The following is a 22,901-nucleotide window of genomic DNA, read 5'->3' as shown; positions in this document are numbered from 1 at the left end:
GTATATGAAAAATTCCATTTAAAAAATTTTTTTCCCATCTCTCATATGAAATGTATAGCCTACGTATCAATTTTAAACCTTTTTCTTCAAGATCTGAAGTATATAAAATAAATTTCAAGCTTCTTCGGCATCTATCAACAAGAAAAAGGATGATTGTCATCGTCTTTGCAGGCGCCATAATGAAACAGCTAATGATAATGCTCACGCGATAGCAAAAGAATAATGTTTACGATAAATATTAATGCTTCATCTCAATAATATAATAATTAGACTTATATAATATTAATCTGGAAACTGTATTTAGTTAAAGAAACTGATAACAATCAGTTAATGAATTAATAATATATCAAAGTCGTTATAAGTTAATCCTCCAGGGAGGTTAAAGTAAACGACATTCCGACTCGGCATCTAAATATAATTGTAATTAATTAAACAAATATTATTTGTCGATCCAAATCGTTTCACGAATGAAAGATTTCGAGATATATTTCCTTAAAGTTTTGTTTGAATTCGCTTAATAAATGCATAAGTTTCTCGAAAACTTCCGTAAGCATAATGCATGAAGCGGCGGAGCGGCAATGATTTTTCTTCACGGAAGCGAACAAAAATTGTCACGACAACTGACACATTTTGATATATAACGAGTAATACTCGTACGAATGGAATGCGAAAACAATAAAGGAGATAAAAACGATGAAATTTTTTTGTAATAAAAAAAAAAAAAAAAAAAAGAATTCTCTGCTCGATATCGGTATCGAATTATTAGTTCCGAAAACATCCGTTGGGGGTACAAAGTACATATGTTTATACCGAACACGTGTCTTGTTCCTCGATGGACCTTTAAACTTGATAAGCGAGTGCCTGCTTTCGAAACCTGTTATCTTTAAAAGACCGAGTAGAAATGGTTTTATCTGTAATAATCCGTTCTTTGAGATCTACGGTGAGTTTTAAGCGTATTTCGTGGAAATTAATGTAGAAATTTACGATTAACCAACGTTAAAGATGCTAAATATGTCCGAATTTATAAAAACTATACTTTAATGACGGATTTTGACACGTATGGAATTGTATATTATCACTCCTAAAATTCCTTCTAATTAATCTGTCTTCATATAGGAATTACCTCTAATTTGAACACAATTTTCTTTTATTTATTATTTTAAAAACATCAAGGTAGGGTGCCCCATTATGGCCCAACAATTTTGGACTTATCTTGATAAACATCAATTTCCCCCCCCAAAAAAATGGCCTAAAGTCTAGGCGATAGCAGTCATATTTTGGAAGGAAAATTGGAGTCTGTCAAAATATTAGTCCAAATTTGGTAGGCCATAATGGCGCCCCTACCTTACATCCCTATTTTTAAATTGCATCATTATATATATAACATTTGGTAATATAATTAAAGATTTATGTGAGGTAAACTGAATATAGAGAAGTGCACTAAAAAAATAAACAAATAAAATGCAAGACGTAAGGGATATTGTTAAAAGAATGATAAGGGATTACAAAAAGAGTATTTCGAAAGTTGTTTCTTAAAAGGGTAGTGTCTGTCTGTTAAAGCAGGTCATTCACTGGTCATGTAAAACCTGTTAGCCTCTGGGGTTTCTCTTGTTGATCTAGTTTTGAATGCTTGTTTTTTTAAGATCAAGGGTATTGAAATAATAGAAAATAGTTTTTTCTTGTTTTCAAATATGCTACATTTCCTTACATCTATTGGTTTTTATTTTTTCTGTGGAATTTTATTTTTATACAAAACAAATAAATTTTAAGTGTCGGTTTACAATACAATCATGATATATTTCAACCTTTTGTTATTTTATAACTTTTTCTAATAACAATATTTTTAATTGTAGAGTTAGAATGTTCATTTATTTACTTTTTTAGAATTTTACTTATAAAATAAAAAAAGGTGCCATTGCCGGTTATTGGCAATGTTTTGGAAATTGGACGGGACGGGAGACTCTGGCGGAAGACGATCCGGAAATCTGGTCGCTAATTCGAGAAGAAAAGCAGAGACAATTGTGCGGACTAGAATTAATTGCTTCGGAAGTAAGTGAGAACATTTCTGATTCAAAATTACATGATCTTAAGAAATTTTTAAGATAAATATGTAAATTAAACAGTCTTTTTCTTTAAAATATATCATTAAATACTTAAATGAGTGATTTAATTCTGATAAATCCATAAAGTTACATATATTATTCATTATTTTTGCATATAAAATTTTCATTTAAAGTAAAAATTATTGATTCGTAATTATAATTTATTAATTATATTCTAAAAAGTTCTTATAGAATGTTTTGTTATAGAATTTTGCCAGCAGAGCCTGTCTAGAAGCTCTTGGATCTTGTCTCAATAACAAGTATTCGGAAGGTTATCCAGGTCAGAGGTATCAAAATCTTGCTCAATAATATTAACAAACGCAAACTGAATATTGTTAAACTTTATTCTACTAAAACCTGACATTTCTAGCTTTTATAGTATTAAAATTTATAATTTGTAGAAGGGGAGCATTTCTGTATTTACAAAATATTAATTAAATTATAATGTCGATACTTTAAGTTATTATTTTTCACTTTAGAAAGATCATTTAAGAAAAATCTTGACTGTGATCACTTAAGAGAGTGCAATTTCTATCAAACTTAGATGAAAGTAATTATAATTACATAATGTAAAGTTTCTCTTAGGGAATAGATGTAATCGGGCCCTGATCCAATAAGTGCGGGACCCGATTGGATTTTTTTGCGGGGCCCTCTATATATTAAATATTTAAATAAAATGCAAATTATATATATATAAATAAAATGTCATGGATCATAAGATAGGCAAACTTCTACATACATTAAAAAATAAAAATGCACAAAATACAAAAACAATTACACTTTATTGAATATAAATTTACATATTTCTAAGTTTTTGTTATGTAAATTCTTCTAAATTAGTTTGAAAATCCAATTTCCTTGCTTCTTCACTTTCGATCGACATAATTGCTAAACTATTTAATCTATCCCGAGTCATTGTCGATCTCAGATAGTTTTTTAATTAGTTTTAGCCTGGAAAATGATCTCTGTCCAGAAGCAACGCTCACTGGAATTGTTAAATATATTCGGAGAGCAATAAACAAGTTTGGAAATGCCGTTGCTCTGTCATTTTCCGATAAAAATTTGAACATTTTAAATGGATTTTCAAAAAATTCTGATGGAAGGATAGATTTTAAAGCTTCCGTTTCTTCAACTAACATTTTCCCATCTATATCAGCTTCCTTCACTATTGGTGCATCATTTTCTGTGAACCTAGAATCTGTTAGAGAAATTTCTAATTTAGCTGCATGTTTTTCAAGTGCTTCTTTTTCCGTATTTTGAAATTTTCCCAGAAACCCAAATAAGTCATTATGATTTTTCAATTGTTCAAAACAATCTTTTAGTGATTCTGTAGCTTTATCTAAAACAAAATTTAAAAAAGATATCTTGTATGCGTTTATCGGATCTACAATAGGTTTATCGTCGCCTTCGGAATTGAAATGTTTCTTTCTTCTCCGAAGCCTTTTATTTCAAATTCTGTAGATATTTCCAAATCTTCTGCGAGAGTTTTTGCTTGAACTAAAACTTGTTCGAATCCAGTATTTCTGTAGTCGCTTAACCATTTTAAAAGTTTTTCAAATGAAGAAAGTGCAATGGATACATCTACAGATTTACTTTGAAGTTCCTTGCTTACATAATTGACTTGGAACAGTAAATCGTACCAAAAAACCAGTGATACTAAAAATTTATAGTCTTTCATTGCATTTCCAAGAGATTCTGCCTCGCTTTTAATCTGTGGATCTTCGGTAATTTCTGATATTTCGAAAAGAGCATCGTAAAATTCACCTATTTGGTATCTCGCTGCTTTTACGCTTTGAATCCGACATTCCCACCTGGTATCGCAAAGAGGCTTCGCAGTAAGTTCTTTTATATATCTGAGAAGTATTAACCATCTTTTTGAAGATGCCGAAAACAAAACATATAGGCGTTGGAGAATACCAAAGAAGGTTAAAGCTTCTGGACTAATTTTTGCTACATCTCCCAATACTAGTTTATAATTGTAACAAACACAAGGAGTAAAAAATGCCCTTGGATTTTCTTTTAAGAGTCTAGCTTGAACACCGGAGACTTTACCCTTCATATAAATAAACAACTAACCCGTTATATATAAAGACCAACAACTGCCGAATTATCGGGCTAGCAAATGGCTATAGTAATATTAATAATTTAAGTTAATTTGGTACTAGAGTTAGGCGCCATCTCTTGCTAAATTTTAATAATTAGAATTTTAATTAAATAATTTAAATAAATTTAGGCTTAACTGGAAGAAAAGAATCGGCCCGAAGCGGGATTCGAACCCGCAACTTCTGCTATCCGTGCAGACACGTTACCAGTTACGCTACCCGGACCTTCGGTCCGATCTTCCCTTCCAGTTGATATAAGATTACCGTACGACCATTCTAATTATTAAAATTTAGCAAGAGATGGCGCCTAACGCCTAACTCTAGTACCAAATTAACTTAAATTATTAATATTACTATAGCCATTTGCTTGCCCGATAATTCGGCAGTTGTTGGTCTTTACCCTTCATATTCGAACCATTGTTATATCCTTGCCCTTTTATGTTGTTGATGTCAAGCCCTAAACTTTGAATTTCTTTCTTTAACACAAAAAATAGATTTTCTCCTGTGCTGCTTTCTACATGTATAAATTTGATAAATTGTTCATATATAGCGATATTCGAGCCTGGTAATGTTCCATCCGAAACATATCTGATGCTAAGAGACATTTGTTCTTGATGACTGATATCTGGAGTACAATCCAGAATCACAGCAAAATATTTTCCATATTTTATTCTATCAATAATTTTATTTTTTAATTTGTTGCCTATTAGGTTTATTATTTCATTTTGTACTGTTTTGCTTAAATAACTTCGGTGTATTTGTTTTGTGGCGATTCTTTGTATATGATCCTGCATTACTGGGTCAAATATTCCAAGTAATTCAAGTATTCCTAGAAAAATTCCATTTCGTGCATCGCCTAGGTTTTCGACGGATCCTCTAAACGCGATATTTCGTTCAGCTAAAAACTGAACTACAGAAAATAATCTTTCAAATATATCATACAACAAACTTTTTCTTGGTTCAACAACAACTGTCGAACATTATCTATTGTTTGCTCAGCAGAAAGTCTTTTTTGAAGCTCTGTACATTTTAACATAGCTACCAAATGATTTTTTGATTTTTCATGTGTGGCTAATCTATTAATATATTTGGCCAGTTATTAAATCCTACAGTAGCTAGTGCAATTGAGGCACCCATACTGAATAGCCGACAATAAAAACAAAATATTCTGTCTTCTGATTCAGAGTATATTATCCAAGGACGGCTTATTATTTCACCATTCGTAAGCTTTCTTTTCAAATGCACTTTTGAAAAGTGTGTTCCATCCTCTTGCCGCGGAAACTCATTTAAGATAATTTTTGTAGGACCTTTTTTAACTAAATAATCTCTTATTTGTTGAGTAATAATCCCGGGCCAAGAAGCGGGATCATCAGTTATATTCAGTTTTTCCATTTTCATTCCAATATTTGCTTCTTCCGGTTCCGGTCTGTGTAATTGTGTTTCTTGTTTATTTTTTACCTGTTATTCTTTATTTTTATCATCATTTTCTTCTTCACCTTTGTCATCATTATCTATTTTTAAAAATTTGTTCAAAGCACCTCTGAGTTTTTCACTTTCGATTTTCCTTTTTGCACTTAATTTCCTTTTTAGACTACCACTTTTATATTTTCTTTCCACATCTCTTTCTCGTTTTAGTGGATTCGACATCTAATGAAAAAATTAAATGCATTTTTAATCACAAAATATACTTACATTTTTAATTTTAAATATAATTTCTTGTTAATAAATATTATGTAATACAATTAGTACTTACCTTTTTTAACAATAACAATTAGTAATTGTAGTCACAAAATACGACAATAATAATTAAAACGATTAGAAGAATTGAGAACTGCAAATGCAATAAACAATTGACATTTGATAGTAGCTACATCCACTTAATAGCGAGCGCAGCACAATGATAACTAATGCCAAAAAACGAATGCGAGTGCGCCGAGTAAGACGCATGTAGAATAGAATAATTGAGGGAGAAGATAGTACTATCCGATTACTTAAACGTTAGTCAAAAACGACACTTACGGGTATCCGTTTTCTATATTATAATGTATATATATTATAATAAACACAATAATAAATCTAATCCATCAATGCAAACTTAAAATAAATATATTTTTAATTATTTGAATAATTTATAATTTATCTTTTATTGTCAAAAGCAATTTGCTTTAAGTTTCGAAAAATAACTTTTTGTTAATTTTGGTGGTGATGTGGGGTCCAATCGGGCCCTTCAAGTGCGGGGCCCGATTGGGCCCAATTGCTCCAATCGCCTTAAGTCCGGGCCTGGATGTAATCCTAAGTATATAAGAAGAAGAATTTTTCTCGTGAAAGACATTTCCTTATGAGAACCACATTAACTAGTTATGCTAATGAGGCTGTTAATTATGTCATATTAATATGGCTCTATTCCAAACTTTGAATGAGCTTTCCTCATTTCATTCCTGCAAATGAATTTTTAATTTAATGGAAATAGCTTTTCTACAAATATAATGATGCTTAATGTTTTACCATTAAGAATTAAGATTCGGGATTGTTGTTGTTGTTTTATTTTTTTAAAGGAATTTATAGATGTATAAAAAATGTATTGTTATTAATAAGGTCAAGAAATTATCCAAGATCTTACATAATCAAGTAAAACATATTTTATTGGAGTAACCATTAATAAATCTTGCATTCTCGAGCACTTCCAGAATGACAGTCAGTCTTTGGGCACATGCAAAGATGGTCTTTCTGAAAGTGCTTGGGAATGCAAGATTTATTAATGGTTACTTCAATGAAGTAAGATTTTTTATGGTTAATATTTTTATTATCTTTGAAATTTCTGTCACAATCAGTGTGTTTTGAAAATCAAGCATTCAGACAGCTTGAACATAATTGGAGAACATTGAACAAATAGGACTCGAGAATAAGCTAACGTCTGGTTTGATCCGGATCTTAATAATTTGTCGCTAATACTTCAGATTGGGATGTCGTTTCTTGTTCCTAATTGTTACGTGTGGCTTTTTTACACCATTTAAATGTGGGGTGGCAGTTGGGGTCAATAGAGAGCGAGAGACAGAAGAGCATTAATGAGGAAAATGCTACCTCTTGTTGTCCATGTGGCTACATCACTCGTAATTTAAGATTGGGCGCGAATAACTGAGAAGAATCAAAATTATACTTTACTTTAGTATTAAGTCTTTTACTTAGTTTTGTTGACAAAAGATTTTTGTGTTACTTATGTGAATTAAAGAAAAGTATAAGTAAATAATGATGCATAATGTATGTTAAATTTAAATAACAAAGTGTAAGTTGAATTGAATTGATAAAATAATGAAAACATTCTTAATACTATAATACAACACCTTAATTTTGCTGAGAATTAGATATTTTAATCACAAACGCTTTCAACCTGATTAACAGGCCATCTTCAGGTCTACAAAAAACGATAATGGAACAGAAACGTTCCATGTATAGAATATAAATATTTAAATCAAAATTTTTAGAACAAAAATTTAAAAAATATACAATAGAGACGGAATAAAATATAAAATTAAAATATACAAGAGAATAAATAAAAATAAACTAAAAAATATAATATACATAATAAATCTTCCCATAACTGATTCTAGCATGAGTTTTCGGTGAATTTTTTAATCATGTATTTCCACGCCGACGACAGGCTCTCAGCATCTCTTGCATTCAAACATCCTTCCCGTAGCCTACTCCTATATATTTCAATCTTCTCCGCTGTCATTGATAAAGTGGGGGAAGATACCGGTTTTATAATCGTTGCCTCGTCCCATTTTACTATCGAACCTTGGACTTGCGACATTTGTGACAAAACCGTGGTATTGGATCCTTTTTTTACGTTATACCGATGTTCTTTTAGCCTTACCCCTAAGCTCCTGTTGGTGACACCGATGTAGTCTTTCTTAACATCTAGCTGGATGTTTTCATAAGGAACTTTATAGACCCCTGGTTTCTCTTCTGTCTTTATTCTATCCTTATCATTTCTCAATATCTTATATAAATTTGGGGCTCTTTTTAAAATCATTCTTGCTTGTTTCTTATTAGCCACTTCTTTCATAATACTGCTCAAATTACTGTTATATGTAAACTTCAAGCGTCTATTGTGATCCGTATTTAATCCTTGTTTCTCATCGTTCTTTTCATATTTTTTGAGTAATCCTACCATGGTGCTTTTCTTGTAACCTAGGGTCTGAGCTACTTGCAATATTCTTTCAATTTCTTTATTTCTGTCACCGATTCTATCACAATACAAATAGGCTCTTCTTATCAAAGTTTGAAACGCAGCCATTTTATATCGATATGGATCCATGGACTGTGCTGGTATATATAGCGGGGTGTGAGTAGGTTTAACATATACACTTGTGGACAAATGATCTCCCATGAACTTTATATTAATGTCTAAGAAGTGCACACTCATGGAACTTTTTTGCTCTAACTTTAATCTAAGACCATCTTTGTTATTATTGATTTTATTCAAAAATTCATGTATCCTGCTACTGTTTCTCCATAATATAAAAACGTCATCCACATATCTGATGAAACGTATGATATCTTCCTTAAAATTTTGTAGAGCTTCTCTTTCCAACCTTCTAACTACCAACTCGCAAAGAATTCCAGAGAGGGGACTTCCCATCGGAACCCCTCTTTTCTGCCTGTAAATTCGACCACAAAATGTAAAACAAGATTGATAACATACCAGGCTAGCGAGTTCTTCTAGGTCTTGGGTGTAACTACTTAATTCTTAATACTTTTGTTTTATTTGCATATGCAGTTATTTTTTCTGATAGAAATTATCACCTACTTGCATATATCCTGATCCAAAAATTCATGAGTCTCTACTGTTATTTAAAGAAATTTCATGGAAATGTAATTCATTGGTAAAAAAAAAATTCAATGATTTAAACATATTTGTTGAAAATAGTTTTAATATGTCATTCTCTGTCTTAATAACATTAAAGCTTATCAATTTATGAATCCTGTTTCTAATACTGCTTATGGTTTTTTATTTATATTTAGTGTTTGTGATTTTTGTTTATAATTTTGCATTTAGACATAATATTTTATTTATTGTATTAGTATAATCCTTAGTGAAAGGTTAAACATTTTAAGTGGAACACATGGAGTAGATATTCTTAATCTTTAAAATACACCAACAATCATTTTGAATTTCATTAAAACTATTTTATTTACATTTGTTTTGCTCATTAGCTCATAGGATCATATTCTCAGGGTGTAATAACAAAATGGAAGTATTAGTACAAACAGAATTCATATACACACATATATATGAATTTAAATTACTGTAGTTATGTTAATTATTATCTCAGAAGTATGTGATGTACACCAATCAATAGAGTAACTGTCCGAGTTCAGTCTCCCATCTGCATTTGAACGTCTTGTCGTCTATCTCTAGGTCATGTACTGTACCTCTAGGAAGTACCGTAAACAAAACTGGTGATTCCGCAACAGACAAGGCATTTTGTGTTTTGTAAAGACAAAAACCTATCCTAGATAGTCAGAATCACTCATCATTGTGCAACATGAGTAATCTGCAGGAGCTGCAGAATACAGCCGTGAAGCTGCATGAGCTGTAGGATTGTGGCCACTGTAGGAGGAGTGATAACAGGTAAGCTGTAGCAAGCATAGAAAGAATTTGAATATTAGTTGAACATGTATCATGTGACACAAGGTGCACACTTTGAGAAATTGTAATGGGAAAATGTAAAACATTGGAAAATTGTCCATGTACATTACAATGTTCTTGGATAATAATTAACATTGCTACCATTTTAAATTGTTGTAATTTTCTTTTTGGAAGATCCTGTTTGGAAACACTTTAAAATGTATATTAATAATTGTACTGCTCACTTGCCAAATAGATTTCTCCACTTTTTGTTTTATGGAGTTAAAGTGACAAAGTAATATACAGTAGACCCCCCCTATAACACAGTAGATATGTTCCGTGCTATATGAATTCGTGTTGTATGAGTTACTTAAATACATGAACCAATCACAGCCCGGCACGTGTGCAGTTAGGGGCTACGGCTGTTTGAAAGGTTTTCTTCCATAAAATTAATTGATTCTAGACTAATTTGACTCAACATTTCCAAATCATGTATAATTTTTTGGGAATAATCCATATAAACTGTGCTATAAACAAAAAATTATAGGATTACTTACCAAGTGTGCACCGTTCGACGACGCCATTGCTTAAGCTTGTTTTTGTTGCGGAGCAGCTCATCGAACGGCGGATGCATGTTTCCTGATCAGCGAATTTTTTGCAGAAAAATAACTTAACTTTGGAGACATCATTAATAAAAATATAATTTTTATGGCCGTTGAATAATAAATGATTTTTAGTAGGTCCAGTGCTTGTTTAAACTCGACGGTTTGTACAATATCTGCTATTGGTCCAGATTCGACCAATCCTGTCACGAGTCGGCAATGACGTTTTACCGCGTTATACGAGTCACTTTTAGCGTGTTATACAAACACGATTGCAATTTTTTCACCGTGTTATACAAATCCGTGTTATACAAACCTGTGTTACAGAGGGGTCTACTGTACATTATATTTTAAAAGGAATTTTAAAAAAGAAATTCAAATAAACATTGTAGAATGTATTATTGTAGATACACATTTTATATATCGTTAAATAAAAGCTACAAGACAGCATAGATATGCCTTAATCATTATTATTATTATGATTTTGGTGTGATTGAAGGAGTTAATTGATTTGGCAAGTGAAAAACATAGTAACATCGAATTCAGTTTTTACATAGTTTTTTTATTATAGAGAAATTTCATTATCATATACTTTTTATTAAAGACCTTTTGCAAAAATGAATAATAACTGTTCTGTTACTGTTACAATTGTTGTTATTATTTTGTTTAAATTGATTATTCGGCAACATAAATGATGTCTTCTTTGTCAGCTGTATTTGAGGTCTCATCATGGCAATTTGTTCTTAAATTTTTTATGAATCATGTTTAATAGGAGGAATTAAAAAATTATTTTTAGTTTTATCCGTCTCGGTGTAATGGTATAACATTCTTTTTTCTCCTAAAAATAATTGCCACCAAAATTTAAAAAATCATTCGATATCTCACAAGTATATTTACTTCTGTGGCAGTTGGAGTGTAACTAATTTATTTTACTTACTTTTTGTGATGAGTTAACATTAAATAATTTATTATTTAATGATATCTCATCACTTTATTCTTAGCATTCCGGTTTTGGAATTGTTCTGTAACCTGAATCAGACCTTGGATAGGGTTGAAAGCATTCGTTTGACAATTTATTAAAGTTTTGTCACCAGAAGTAAAGGTTATATAGAGTTGTCATTAGTACCAGTGATTAAGTTAGAAGTTATCTTTAAATAATTTACCATTATCTTCAAGGCATTGATCGGTGCACACTGCAGCATTGCAATCGCAGTGTGCTCCGACACGTTTATGTTACAGTATGGAGTTATTTATTTATTTCAGAAGCCAATCTAAATAAATTTTTTCAATGGCCAATAAAATTTTGTCATTAAGTGGTATTAATACTTATTATTAGAGAAAGTTATTATGAATATAAAAAGTTAAGAGTATATGAAGTACTTTGACAATAAAATTTGAAATATGGAGTTAATCGATTTGGCTTGTGAATGGCTCAATTAACATTTATATCAGGGATATTTCTCTGGATGATGATTCATTTAAATTGTTAATGATAACCACATTTTAACAACTTTAACAAAACTTAAGGAAGAAGAATGATAAATGAAAATCCAAAATATATTCTAAAATCAATTTTTTAAAATTTCTGTTAAATAATAATTTATTTCAATTGGTAAATAAATTTCATTCCCTATTTAGATATTATGGTGGAACCGAAGTTATAGACAAAATAGAACTTCTTTGTCAGAAAAGAGCGCTAGAAGCTTTTGATCTGGATCCAGAAAAATGGGGCGTGAACGTCCAACCGTATTCCGGATCGCCCGCAAATTTTGCCGCCTACACCGGTCTACTGAAACCTCACGATCGCCTCATGGGTTTGGATTTACCCGACGGTGGCCAGTAAGCGGAAAGAACGAAATACTTTTTTGACAGCCATATAATATATTTTCATATAAAATTTTATTAATTTAATTTTTCAGTCTTACTCACGGCTACATGAGCGATCAGAAGAGAGTTTCCGCAACTTCCATATACTTTGAATCAATGGGTTACAAACTAAATGTAAGTTTAAACAGAAAACTAAACTAATCACATTCAATTAAAAAGTTTAATTATCTGTTAATTTCAATTTTTTTTTCATTTGGATTTATCTACTTAGATTTGTAATTCTTGTAAATTCTGTATTGTTGACACAGAATTTACAATAACCTACTTCTGTATGTAATTAACATTTAGAGTCGGCCAAGTCAAACAAAATAACAGAAAATGATGTTTATATACAATTACTACAACTTACATGTAGAATAAGTGTCATGTTTATGGCCTGCCATGAAGTGACAGAAATTAAGTGATTAGATTGCCCATGGAAGAGTTGCCAAGAGAACATTGAAAAGTATTAATGGAAACTAGTAAAAATTTAAATTTGGTGTCATTAATACAGTTACTAAGGGTGCCATTTTTAGCGTGCCTAAATCAGACAGTACTAAACAAATGGAAGAAGGTTGAACTCCATACATCTGTTAACACAAATTGATATATATCACAGATCCATGATCACTTGTGAAAGGACATTCCAGAACATATGAATTTAATAAATCTTCAATTAATAGTAAAATTATTATTATAAATTAAAGATGTTGAGCTGGAACATTTTTCAAACTCAAGAATAGGGGTTGTCCATAAATTACTTAGTTGAAAAGTATAAAATTGGTATTATTTTCCCACCCACTGGTGCATTTAGAAATATGGTGCCTAAAGGCCCACAATATGCAGGTACCCCCTAAACTAATCTTGCCACTTTTGCATTAAATGATTCTATTTTATAATTTTAATTCTGCAATAACTGTATTTTTACAAATTTTTAAATATTGAAATGACAACTGCCATTGAGAACTTGTCGTTAATAACCTACTGACACTCTGTGTAAAATATATTCATACATTAATGCTGTTCAACTGATAAGCTTTTAATTTGGACTAATTCCTTTAGGAATTGTTTCTAAGTACAATTATTTTATTCTTATAACTTGCATAATGCAGCATTTCCTTATAATGTTGCATTATGTAATTTATAAATAGCCACATAGATATAGGCACCTGACAAATTTTGATTCCTAATTGTTAGAGATACAAGACTGCCGTTGGCATGAAAATATTATTATTTTACACATTAAACACAATATAGTTCATTAGTGTGGAGCTTATTTTCACAATTTTTAAATGTGGACCTCCTACCCTCTATTTCTATTCAAATATATATATATATATAGAAAAAGTTTGTGCCAAAAATCTACTCTATTAGTGAATATTTACTGGTAGCTCAATGTCACCGAAGTTTTATAGGTTCCAAATAGTAAGGATGAGCATATGGCAATCACAAGCTTGAACCACAATGTGTCCATTTTAGTAAAACTGTAGTTGGTCATCTCAATAAATAAATCATTGAATTAATTGGACATTAGTTACATGACATTCCCACAAAATTAATTTCTGTCATGACTTGTGATCATTATTTTGCTACAAATGTTTTTCCAGCAATAAAAAAAGAAGAGAAGGACTACAGGATGTGTGTGTCTTTGTTGTATACTTGAAAGCCTGGATTTCAGTTCCAATGGCAGCCACTGCTCCTAACAACGACCATCTTCTGAAATCACTTTTTGAATACTCAGCAATCAATACAACAATATCCAAGGCAGCATCTCTCAGATTTTCTAGACACTTATAGTATTTATTGCCAGATTTTGTTGCTTTAGTTTTTTTCGACAACCGTGTAAGACAACAAAGAGGCTAATGATTACAGTGATGCAAAATAGTGTGACTCTGTTCAGTGTCATCATCAAGCAAATCGGTGTTGACCTGGACACATTCATGGGAAAAAATCTTGAGGACTTTATATCTGTGAAATCACAGACTCTGAATTAATGGAAATCCCAGATACATTTCTCACTGTAGATCCTGACCTGTGGAAAGATAGAGAGAACTTCCAGAAGGCTGCAGAGTCAGTACATCCATTAAAGTTGTTAACAACCATGCAGAACACATGGTCGCACTCATCCAGAAATTCAGTGGCCTAATGTCTCACGACGAATTACAACTTCAGTATTTGCTGCAAGTTGTTCAACAGCACTGTCAGGCTTATCCAGACAGCAAGAAAGAGAGAGACACTGCCTGTACCAAAATAAACAGATAAATTGTCCAAAACAGTGAAACAAGTCTGTTTTACCAAAACAGGTCTTGTATGTTTTCATTTGTCATAAATTGCTCTTTTTATAAACTTTGTGGTCATTGAGCTACCTCTAAATATTAATATATCAAGTTCAAATTTCTTCTGTAGTAATTTGAGATCAGTTAAAATAGTTCCGGTGGGTAGGACCACAAAAAAGTAAGTGATTTATTTTTTTCCTATTTTAAGTACCACACTATAGTTTATGTATAATCAAAATATATGCAATATAATGCTTATTTCTTGATAATTTTTTCTGATGATCAATGTAGTTTTGCATTAAACTTGCATAAAATTGAATTACCAGTAAACAATACATATAAATTTAATTCTCTCTGCTCTATGGGCATTAAGAATGTTTTAGCAAGCTCATTATGGGTTTGGCCACGCCCACAATGGGACAGTTTGTTTGGTTGTGAGGGATGGGGTCCGAAGTATCTGGATGGACCACCTTTCAAAAAATAGCCGATTTTTTGATCCTGGTTCCCCAGAGCTGTAGGTTGCCACCTTAACCGCTTATCTGGCCATCTTCCAGCAAACAATTTATAATGACCCTTAGTTTGACTAGCACTAATTATCAGGTCAGTCCATAAGTTTGTGCGTATTTTTATCTACAAAAAAGCAGCAAAAGATTTTAATTAAATTTTATTTCAATCTATAATGTATTCACCATTATTTTGTACATTTTTTTTCCATCTCGATGGTAGCTTTTTAATCCCGTCTTCGTAAAATGATTTTGGTTTTGAATCAAAATATTCAGAAATAGCCTTTTTTACAGTGCAGACTAGTGCAGAGAAAGCATCGTCGTCGAAGTCGACGGATCTTCCCGTACGAGCCTTATCCTCCACACTAAAATCGTTGTTTCTAAATCTTTCAAACCACTTCTGCGCAGTCCTTGAACTAATTACGATTTGATTATGTACAGTATTTATTTTTTTGGCTGCATTTGTAGCATTCTCACCAAATAAAAAGTATAAAACGTGTCTTTTATATTCGTCGGTTACTTCCATTTTAACGAAAATAAAAAACTGAAATGTTCACAATTCTGAACAGTATTATACGAATGAGATCCAATTTAACACTTCGGTGTAAAAATTATCACATTAGACTGACATTTTTAACAGCAAAACAAGATTTTTTCTCAAGGTCATAAAAATGCGCACGGACTTATGGACTGACCTGATAGAAAAATAATGACAATCCAAATATTCTTATATAAATTTTTTCCCAGCAAGAAACGGGGCTGATAGATTATGATAGTCTGCAAAAAATGGCCAGATTGTTTCGTCCCAAATTAATAATAGCGGGAACTAGTGCCTATTCCCGACTTTTAGAATACAAACGATTTAGAGAGGTAAGTAACCAACATTGTTCTTTGTTACTTTGATTTCTAATCTTTAACTGCAACTTTTTAAATTTAGATCTGCGACGAAGTGAAGGCCATTCTCCTGTCGGACATGGCCCACATCAGCGGACTGGTGGCCGCAAAGGTCATTCCGAGTCCATTTGAGTATTCGGATGTCGTCACCACCACCACTCACAAAACTTTGAGAGGAGGAAGGTAAATTGAAATTTCTTTGCAGTTTTGAGAATTTTAATTAATTGAATTAAAAAATCAAAAAATATTTCAGAGCGGGAATGATATTTTATCGGAAAGGAGTAAAGGAGGTGGATAAAAATGGAAAAGAAATCAAATATAATTTTCAAGAAAAAATAGATTTTGCAGTGTTTCCCAGTTTGCAAGGCGGTCCTCATAATCACGGAATTGCCTCTGTGGCCGTAGCATTAAAACAGGTAAATTAATTTAATTTTTATTCCCGTTTTTAATATAATTTTTAAAACTTATGTAAAATGCATAAATACGAAAGAATTCGCCTTCAGTAAATCTCCAGTAAATTCTACAGCTGCTTGACCCGTAATTTTATAATTGTGCAAATCAGATCCATTAATAGGTTGGCAACTCAATTTGTCATAAAGGTAAATGGATATTTCTTGCACAATCTGACTAACAAAATTTAAAAAAACAAAGAAGCAGTATATATCATACTATCATAGTCTTTCAACATACAAAAGTCAGATTATTATTTCACTTTGATAACAAATAAAACAGTTATTACATCCAAAAATTTAATATTGCATAATTTATATTTCTGAGACTACATAATACCGTATTTTACGGACTATAAGACGCACTTTTTTCTTCGAAAAATTGCCTCCAAAATCCAGGTGCGTCTTATAGTCCGTAAAATACGGTAATAAATTTGCAGTACTTCTAAGATAGATAGGCATAAGAATGCTTTATTATTGTGTTTTCCAAACTGGGATCTGCAGAGGCGTTCCAGAACCTGCAAAACATTCCAAAGTATCTAGTAATGCATGTTTATTTTCCTAAAAATATACTGATAGAACATTAATGACAAGAAACATGTATCAATTACTTATACTTTTGCCCACTTTAGACATTATTAGACTTTTGTCCGCTTTGGAAGTTCTTATGAACTAGGACCATAACAAGTTCTAGTTCATAAGAACTTCCAAAGTGGACAAAAGTATAATATACTGATTTTAATGAGAGAACCATAATGGTTTTATTATTAATTTTTGATAATTGTGTTGTAACTAGCTTTTCATCTGTTTTATTTTTGGGCCGCTTAATTTTTCGGGGAAATAATAAAACAATGATTTATAAATTTACTGTACACAATAAACACACATGTATTTATAAACAAAATTATTATTACAGTACATTTGGCAGTTTTGAGATCCCCTTTGCCCCCAGGCTGTTACAGTACTACAATTAGTATGCATACAAATCACTTCCTTCCGTATGTTTGACACACAAATGTACGTATTTGTGTACAAGCTTAAAAATGTTTTTGAAAGGGTCGGCAAATCTCCGTAGTTTGGGAACCACTGTTTTATTACAGCGTTAATACGAGACGGAAGAGATTATTACAAAAAGCTCTTTGGTTGTTTGATAACATTTTAATTTTTAGTACACTAATGTGTGTGTGTGAAATAAAACTGAATTTTGTCAAAAGTCTACAAAATGTATTTGATTGTTTATTACGTATCTAAAGAGCTATTGTCAAGTTTTAATATAGGACCGCTTTTAAGCATCTTGTTTTGAAACAAATCGATATTTTATTTTGGAAAATCGATGATACTAACGAAAACTTTTTTAGGCAAAATCACCCGAATTTCGTCAGTATCAGCAACAAGTCTTGAGTAATGCCAAAGCTATGGCTAAGGCTCTCATTGACCGAGGATACACCTTAGTTTCAGGTAAGTCTTTTTTTTTCTTTTTTTACTGTACAAGTTAAACAGAAAAATATTTGAGTGAAAGTTAGTTGTTCAAATTCTTCTCAATTCCACGAGATCAAGGACAAATAATGATAAATCTGATTGAAAATAAAATCATAAATTGTACATAGTAAACAACTTTTGATTTCACAATGAAAATATAAATGTTTATAATCACTGATATTTTATGGAAGAAAATTATTAGATTAGATAACAACAATTACAGACAATGTCCCCTGTAACTTTTTTATAGCCGGGTGACACAGTAATGCACGAGCAAAAAACTTTCACGTAAGAAATGTGTTGTATGTTCCTACTTAAAATGATATAACATAGAATTAAGTTTACACTTATGTAAAAATATTGTATTTAATTGTTAATTTTTCTTGAATTTTTTTCTTTTATTTTTTACAAAGAAAAGGAAATTCATACTGCGTAAACATCATCTACATTTATTGTTGTATAGGGTGTCCAAAAAAGTCACCATGCAGTGAGAACTTGCAATGACATTAAAGTGAAACATATAATATTGCATACATCCCACATTTCCACTTTGTGGTAGACGTTATTACTTCTTTCTCGTGGACGTTCTAGTTTTTGGAAGACTTCTTTGCCAATTACATAATCTCCTGCAGAATCTGGCCCGCTAGGTCTGCAGACCTCTCTCTTCTAGACTTTGCTGCAGGAGAAACTACAATATCTCTTACAACCACTACAGTTATTTGTATATGAAAAATATTTGGATCGTCGTTAATGTTTTGTATGCAGATATCTTGCTGTCGGTTGTGTGTATGGAAAGTAATAGCACCCGTGCAACTTCTTAAGTTCAAGTCTGCGTGGCTGCACACCCAAGCAGCTTAGATGTAATGTCAATTACAGATATTTGATTTCACACCAGTAGAGGAGTTATAGAAAGAGCACGATTAGGTTAATCGTACAAACTCGGCAGTTGAGTTTCAGAATTCAAAAACTGATCTTGATAAAATGACTTCCTATTTCTTTTGCAGATGGTCTATCATTTATGAAATTAAATTAACAGCTCAGGCACTTCACGACAAAGATTTTCCCTAAAAGAATAATATATTAAAAAAAAAAAAAACCCCAAAGGCTTCAACATCGGTTAACGAATAGAAAATGTGCAAGTTTTTTTTTGCTCTTTACCAAATTAAAATATGCATTCCAGAAAGAGTACATAAAACTTTTGGGTATTAATATTGTATTGGATGTCCATTGTATTTATCAAGTTTAAGTTTAGAACATGGCTTTTTTTACAAAATTAGTGGAAACATGCAATTAACTAACTAATTTACTCATTACAAACTAAAAATGTACACTGCAATTAATTATGGTTAACCAACTATTAGGCCACCCATGTATTATTTATTGTATTGTGTGGTAGACAGAATAAAAATTATTCCTGAACAACAAGCTTTAATTTATGTATTTAATTAATTCAACAATCTATTTACATTGCAAAACCATGAATTTTAGGTAATTTTTTTCTAGTTTAAACTTTTATTTTCTGAACAGGAGGTACAGACAATCATCTGCTCCTTCTCGACCTGAGGCCAAATGGGTTGGACGGAGCCAGACTGGAGAGCGTGATGAATCTGTGCAACCTGACAGCCAACAAGAACACGTGTCCGGGTGACAAGTCCGCTCTCGTACCGGGTGGAGTCCGTCTTGGTAAGATATTTAGGTCTACTCTTGTTACTTTAACATATGATAGTATGTGTAATGTAACAGAATTTCATTTATAAATACAGTGAAGTCCCATATAATGTGTTCCACGTTATCAACACACATAATCAGACGATTTTATGCAAGTTTAAACCTAGGCCTAGAAGAAGAAACATACCCCTGGATGACAAAATTAGAATTTTGTATGAGTACTAGTTGCAATTTTTTCATTGCTTTATACAAATTCACATTATAGGATAGTACATTAAATGGGAGTTCACTATACAGAGGAATGAGCAATCTCCTTCATTGTCATTTTTTTGACTTCTTTATCTTTTCTCGGAATAAATCCATGCAAGGTCTACTTCAGAAAAGTAATTTTGCAGTGATAGGAAACACAAAATTAGTAATAAGTTAGACCTACATGCAAATCCACCATGACTAATACTAGACCACACCTATGCACACATGCATACAGGTAGGTTTATTTTGTATTGGCAATTGTATACAATTTGTATTTATGTAGTGCATATGTTACAGTAAAAACCCGTTTTAACTAGTTGAAACTAGAATTTACTGCTGTACATGTTTTGATTTTAGATAAAACTAATTTAACTACATAAATGTGTTTGGGGGGAAATAAATAAAGTGATGATTGGGATTAAAACATTTGTATTATTTAATACGATATTTATTGAAAATATTGGTCACACATCTGTGTTATTAACATTAATTAAAGCGATATGAAATTCATCATACACTATAGCAACGTGTTAGCTGAATGACCTTGGTCAGTTTTTACTAAGCCATTTTGTTAAAACCTGTTTTGTCTAGTTAAAACTAGTTTTAACTCAAATTCATTTTTGATTAGCAGTAAATTCTAGTTTTAACAATGACATCCAGTAAAAACTAGTTTCAACTAGTTAAAACGGGTTTTTACTGTAACACATACATACAAATTGTTAAAAGATGTGAAAATGATGATGTATATAGCATTGACAGAGAAAGTTTATAACAAAGGCTCAAGTAAATGTGAGAAAAATTGAAGCTTATATTTAGTACAAAAAATGACCTTACTGTTTGCATGGTGGAACCGTCTGTTGCCACAAATTGTAATCAAAAGGAGGGGGGAAAAATCAGGCTTTAGTATACTTTTGATTTGGTTATTAACATCAAACTAATAATGTTTTTAAAAAGTTGATTTTTGACTAAGAAAAGATCTTTCATTGTGTATTAGTCTGTTAATTTTATTTGTATGATTTCTGTTTACTAATAGAACATTTTATCTAAAAGTTTATATTTGTACTGTACCTCATTCAAATGAAGTTGGGATGTTAAAATTACAATAAGCATTTAATCTAATTGGGATCCTGAGAAATTTTTCTTTAAACATTTTTAAAAATATACGAAGCAAAAAACAAACTAAATTAGTATAAAATATGGTACTAAAAGGTAGTAATCTACTCTAGACAATCATCTGCATTTTTGACAGGCTACATATAAGCTGTAGCCCGTCAAAAATGAAATTTATTTCTACTTAAAATGGTGGAAGTTTATTAATCTAGCATGTAAGGGACCAGAGTGGTGCTGGATGGAACATGCAGCTGTACACTACTAATTTGTTTACAATTTTTGCATACACTTTAATCAGTCCAAAGATAATGTTAAGATCACCGATTTGAAAAATCTGCAAAAACATTAAACACAAATTGCATTGACGATTTATTCAAATAGTATTTTGTGGCACTCGTATATCAGAGGTACCACTGTATATACATACAATTCGCAAAAGCTACGTGCTTGGAGTACGAGAAATCTTTTTAGTCCTTGCATTGTCCTGTCGGAAAGAAAATATATTGGTTGCACACATTACCGAACGTGAAACATTTGTGCTAGTTATAACAGAGCAATGTTTGTTTGGCATGGCATAACACAGACTATGTTCGGTTTACCTAATTACACTTTCAAATTCCTACTCACAGAATACTAGCATTTTAACATGTATAATTTGGATCATAGTTTTTATCTATAACAAAATCAAGCAGATTATTGCATGATATGGTATCAGCCTATTGCTATGGTGATATGGATTCGAATTTGTCCCAAGAACCTGTAATTCTCACAGAAAACAGGTCAGGCTGTCATAATTTTAAACCATAATAAGTGTTTGTGTCTGGCATTGGATGATTGGTGACCGATTAATCAAATCTCTCATTGTACGGTACATATGATAAGAAATGCAAAGTCAATGACATTTTAAAAAAGATTATAAAGCTAAGGCAAAAAACATTTTGTCAATACAGTAGACCCCCCTATAACACAGATTCATATAACATGGAATTTATCTACAGTGTTATAGGGGGGGGTCTACTGTACATTTTTGATTGGTCAGTATTTCACTGATGGACTTTGCATGTTCTGACAACAATATAATAGTAGTGCATCTCTTTTCAAAGTTGCAGAATCTTCTTTGTATACTATATTTTTTTGTTTTTTCTGTTTTTCAGTAATTAAGCTGTTGGTGACAATTGAATAATTACATTGTTCCTCTGTCTTGCCATTTTTCATTTGTATGATAGCAAGACAATGACAAAAATGTCTGTAATTGCTCTATGGGCATATGTTTAGAAACTTAAATGCACATTATTTTTTTTTACGAGCATAACAACGATTTTCTATTAAGGCAACAATGTCGAATAAAATTACAAAAATAGGGATTGATTAAGTTAAGCTTCTCCTTATTAATAAACCAGATGCTCTGCAGGTGCTCCAGCATTGACTTCTAGACAGTTCAAAGAAAAAGATTTCGAGAAGGTGGTGGAATTTATCGATTGTGCCATTGTCATCGCTCTGGATGCCAAAAAAAGAGCGGGTATGGATTTTGAACTCTCGTCTGCCAATAAAAAGATTGGTGTTTTAAATAAAAATTATCATTTCAGGTAAAACGATTAAAGAATTTAAGAGTTTCATTACGTCGGACGAGGAAACGCGTTTGAAGATATCCAAGCTGAAGGACGACGTTCGACAGTTTGCAGAGACATTTCCCATGCCGGGATTTTCTGATCATTAATCCTGTAAGGTTTCAAATTTGTACTAAATCTACTTTTGATAAAAAACTATAAGAAATTGTAGTCTGTGACTGACTAAAATGTACAGAACGATTATATAAATGTACTTTGATAAAATTTCAAATGCATCTTTTATCGACAAAAGTAGTTGAAACTAATGACATAGAGTTTCAAGATTTTAATCTATCAAATTTAATAAGATACCTTTTCTACTGCAAGTAACTAGGAATAGATCAAAACAAAAAGATTTG

At 31.6% G+C, this 22,901-nt stretch overlaps 1 protein-coding gene across 1 annotated transcript; it reads left to right on the top strand.

Moving 5' to 3' along the window:
• The first annotated feature begins 816 nt into the window (after nucleotides 1–816).
• On the top strand, nucleotides 817–22,767 carry LOC136987088 (serine hydroxymethyltransferase, mitochondrial-like). Its single transcript, XM_067284750.1, has 12 exons — nucleotides 817–940; nucleotides 1,885–2,049; nucleotides 2,310–2,389; nucleotides 12,077–12,277; nucleotides 12,358–12,439; nucleotides 15,831–15,953; nucleotides 16,021–16,160; nucleotides 16,231–16,393; nucleotides 17,785–17,884; nucleotides 19,433–19,588; nucleotides 22,347–22,454; nucleotides 22,522–22,767. Exons 1-12 carry the CDS (start codon nucleotides 902–904, stop codon nucleotides 22,650–22,652), a joined length of 1,488 nt encoding a protein of 495 aa, XP_067140851.1. The 5' UTR covers nucleotides 817–901; the 3' UTR covers nucleotides 22,653–22,767.
• Nucleotides 22,768–22,901: the final 134 nt, after the last annotated feature.

This window comes from Centruroides vittatus, unplaced genomic scaffold (assembly GCF_030686945.1).
Source record: "Centruroides vittatus isolate TY-2023 unplaced genomic scaffold, ASM3068694v2 scaffold_1444, whole genome shotgun sequence".
Lineage (NCBI taxonomy): Eukaryota > Metazoa > Arthropoda > Arachnida > Scorpiones > Buthidae > Centruroides > Centruroides vittatus.
The sequence above is the reverse complement of the archived record's forward strand: the minus strand, read 5'-3'. Positions and strand labels throughout refer to the sequence as shown.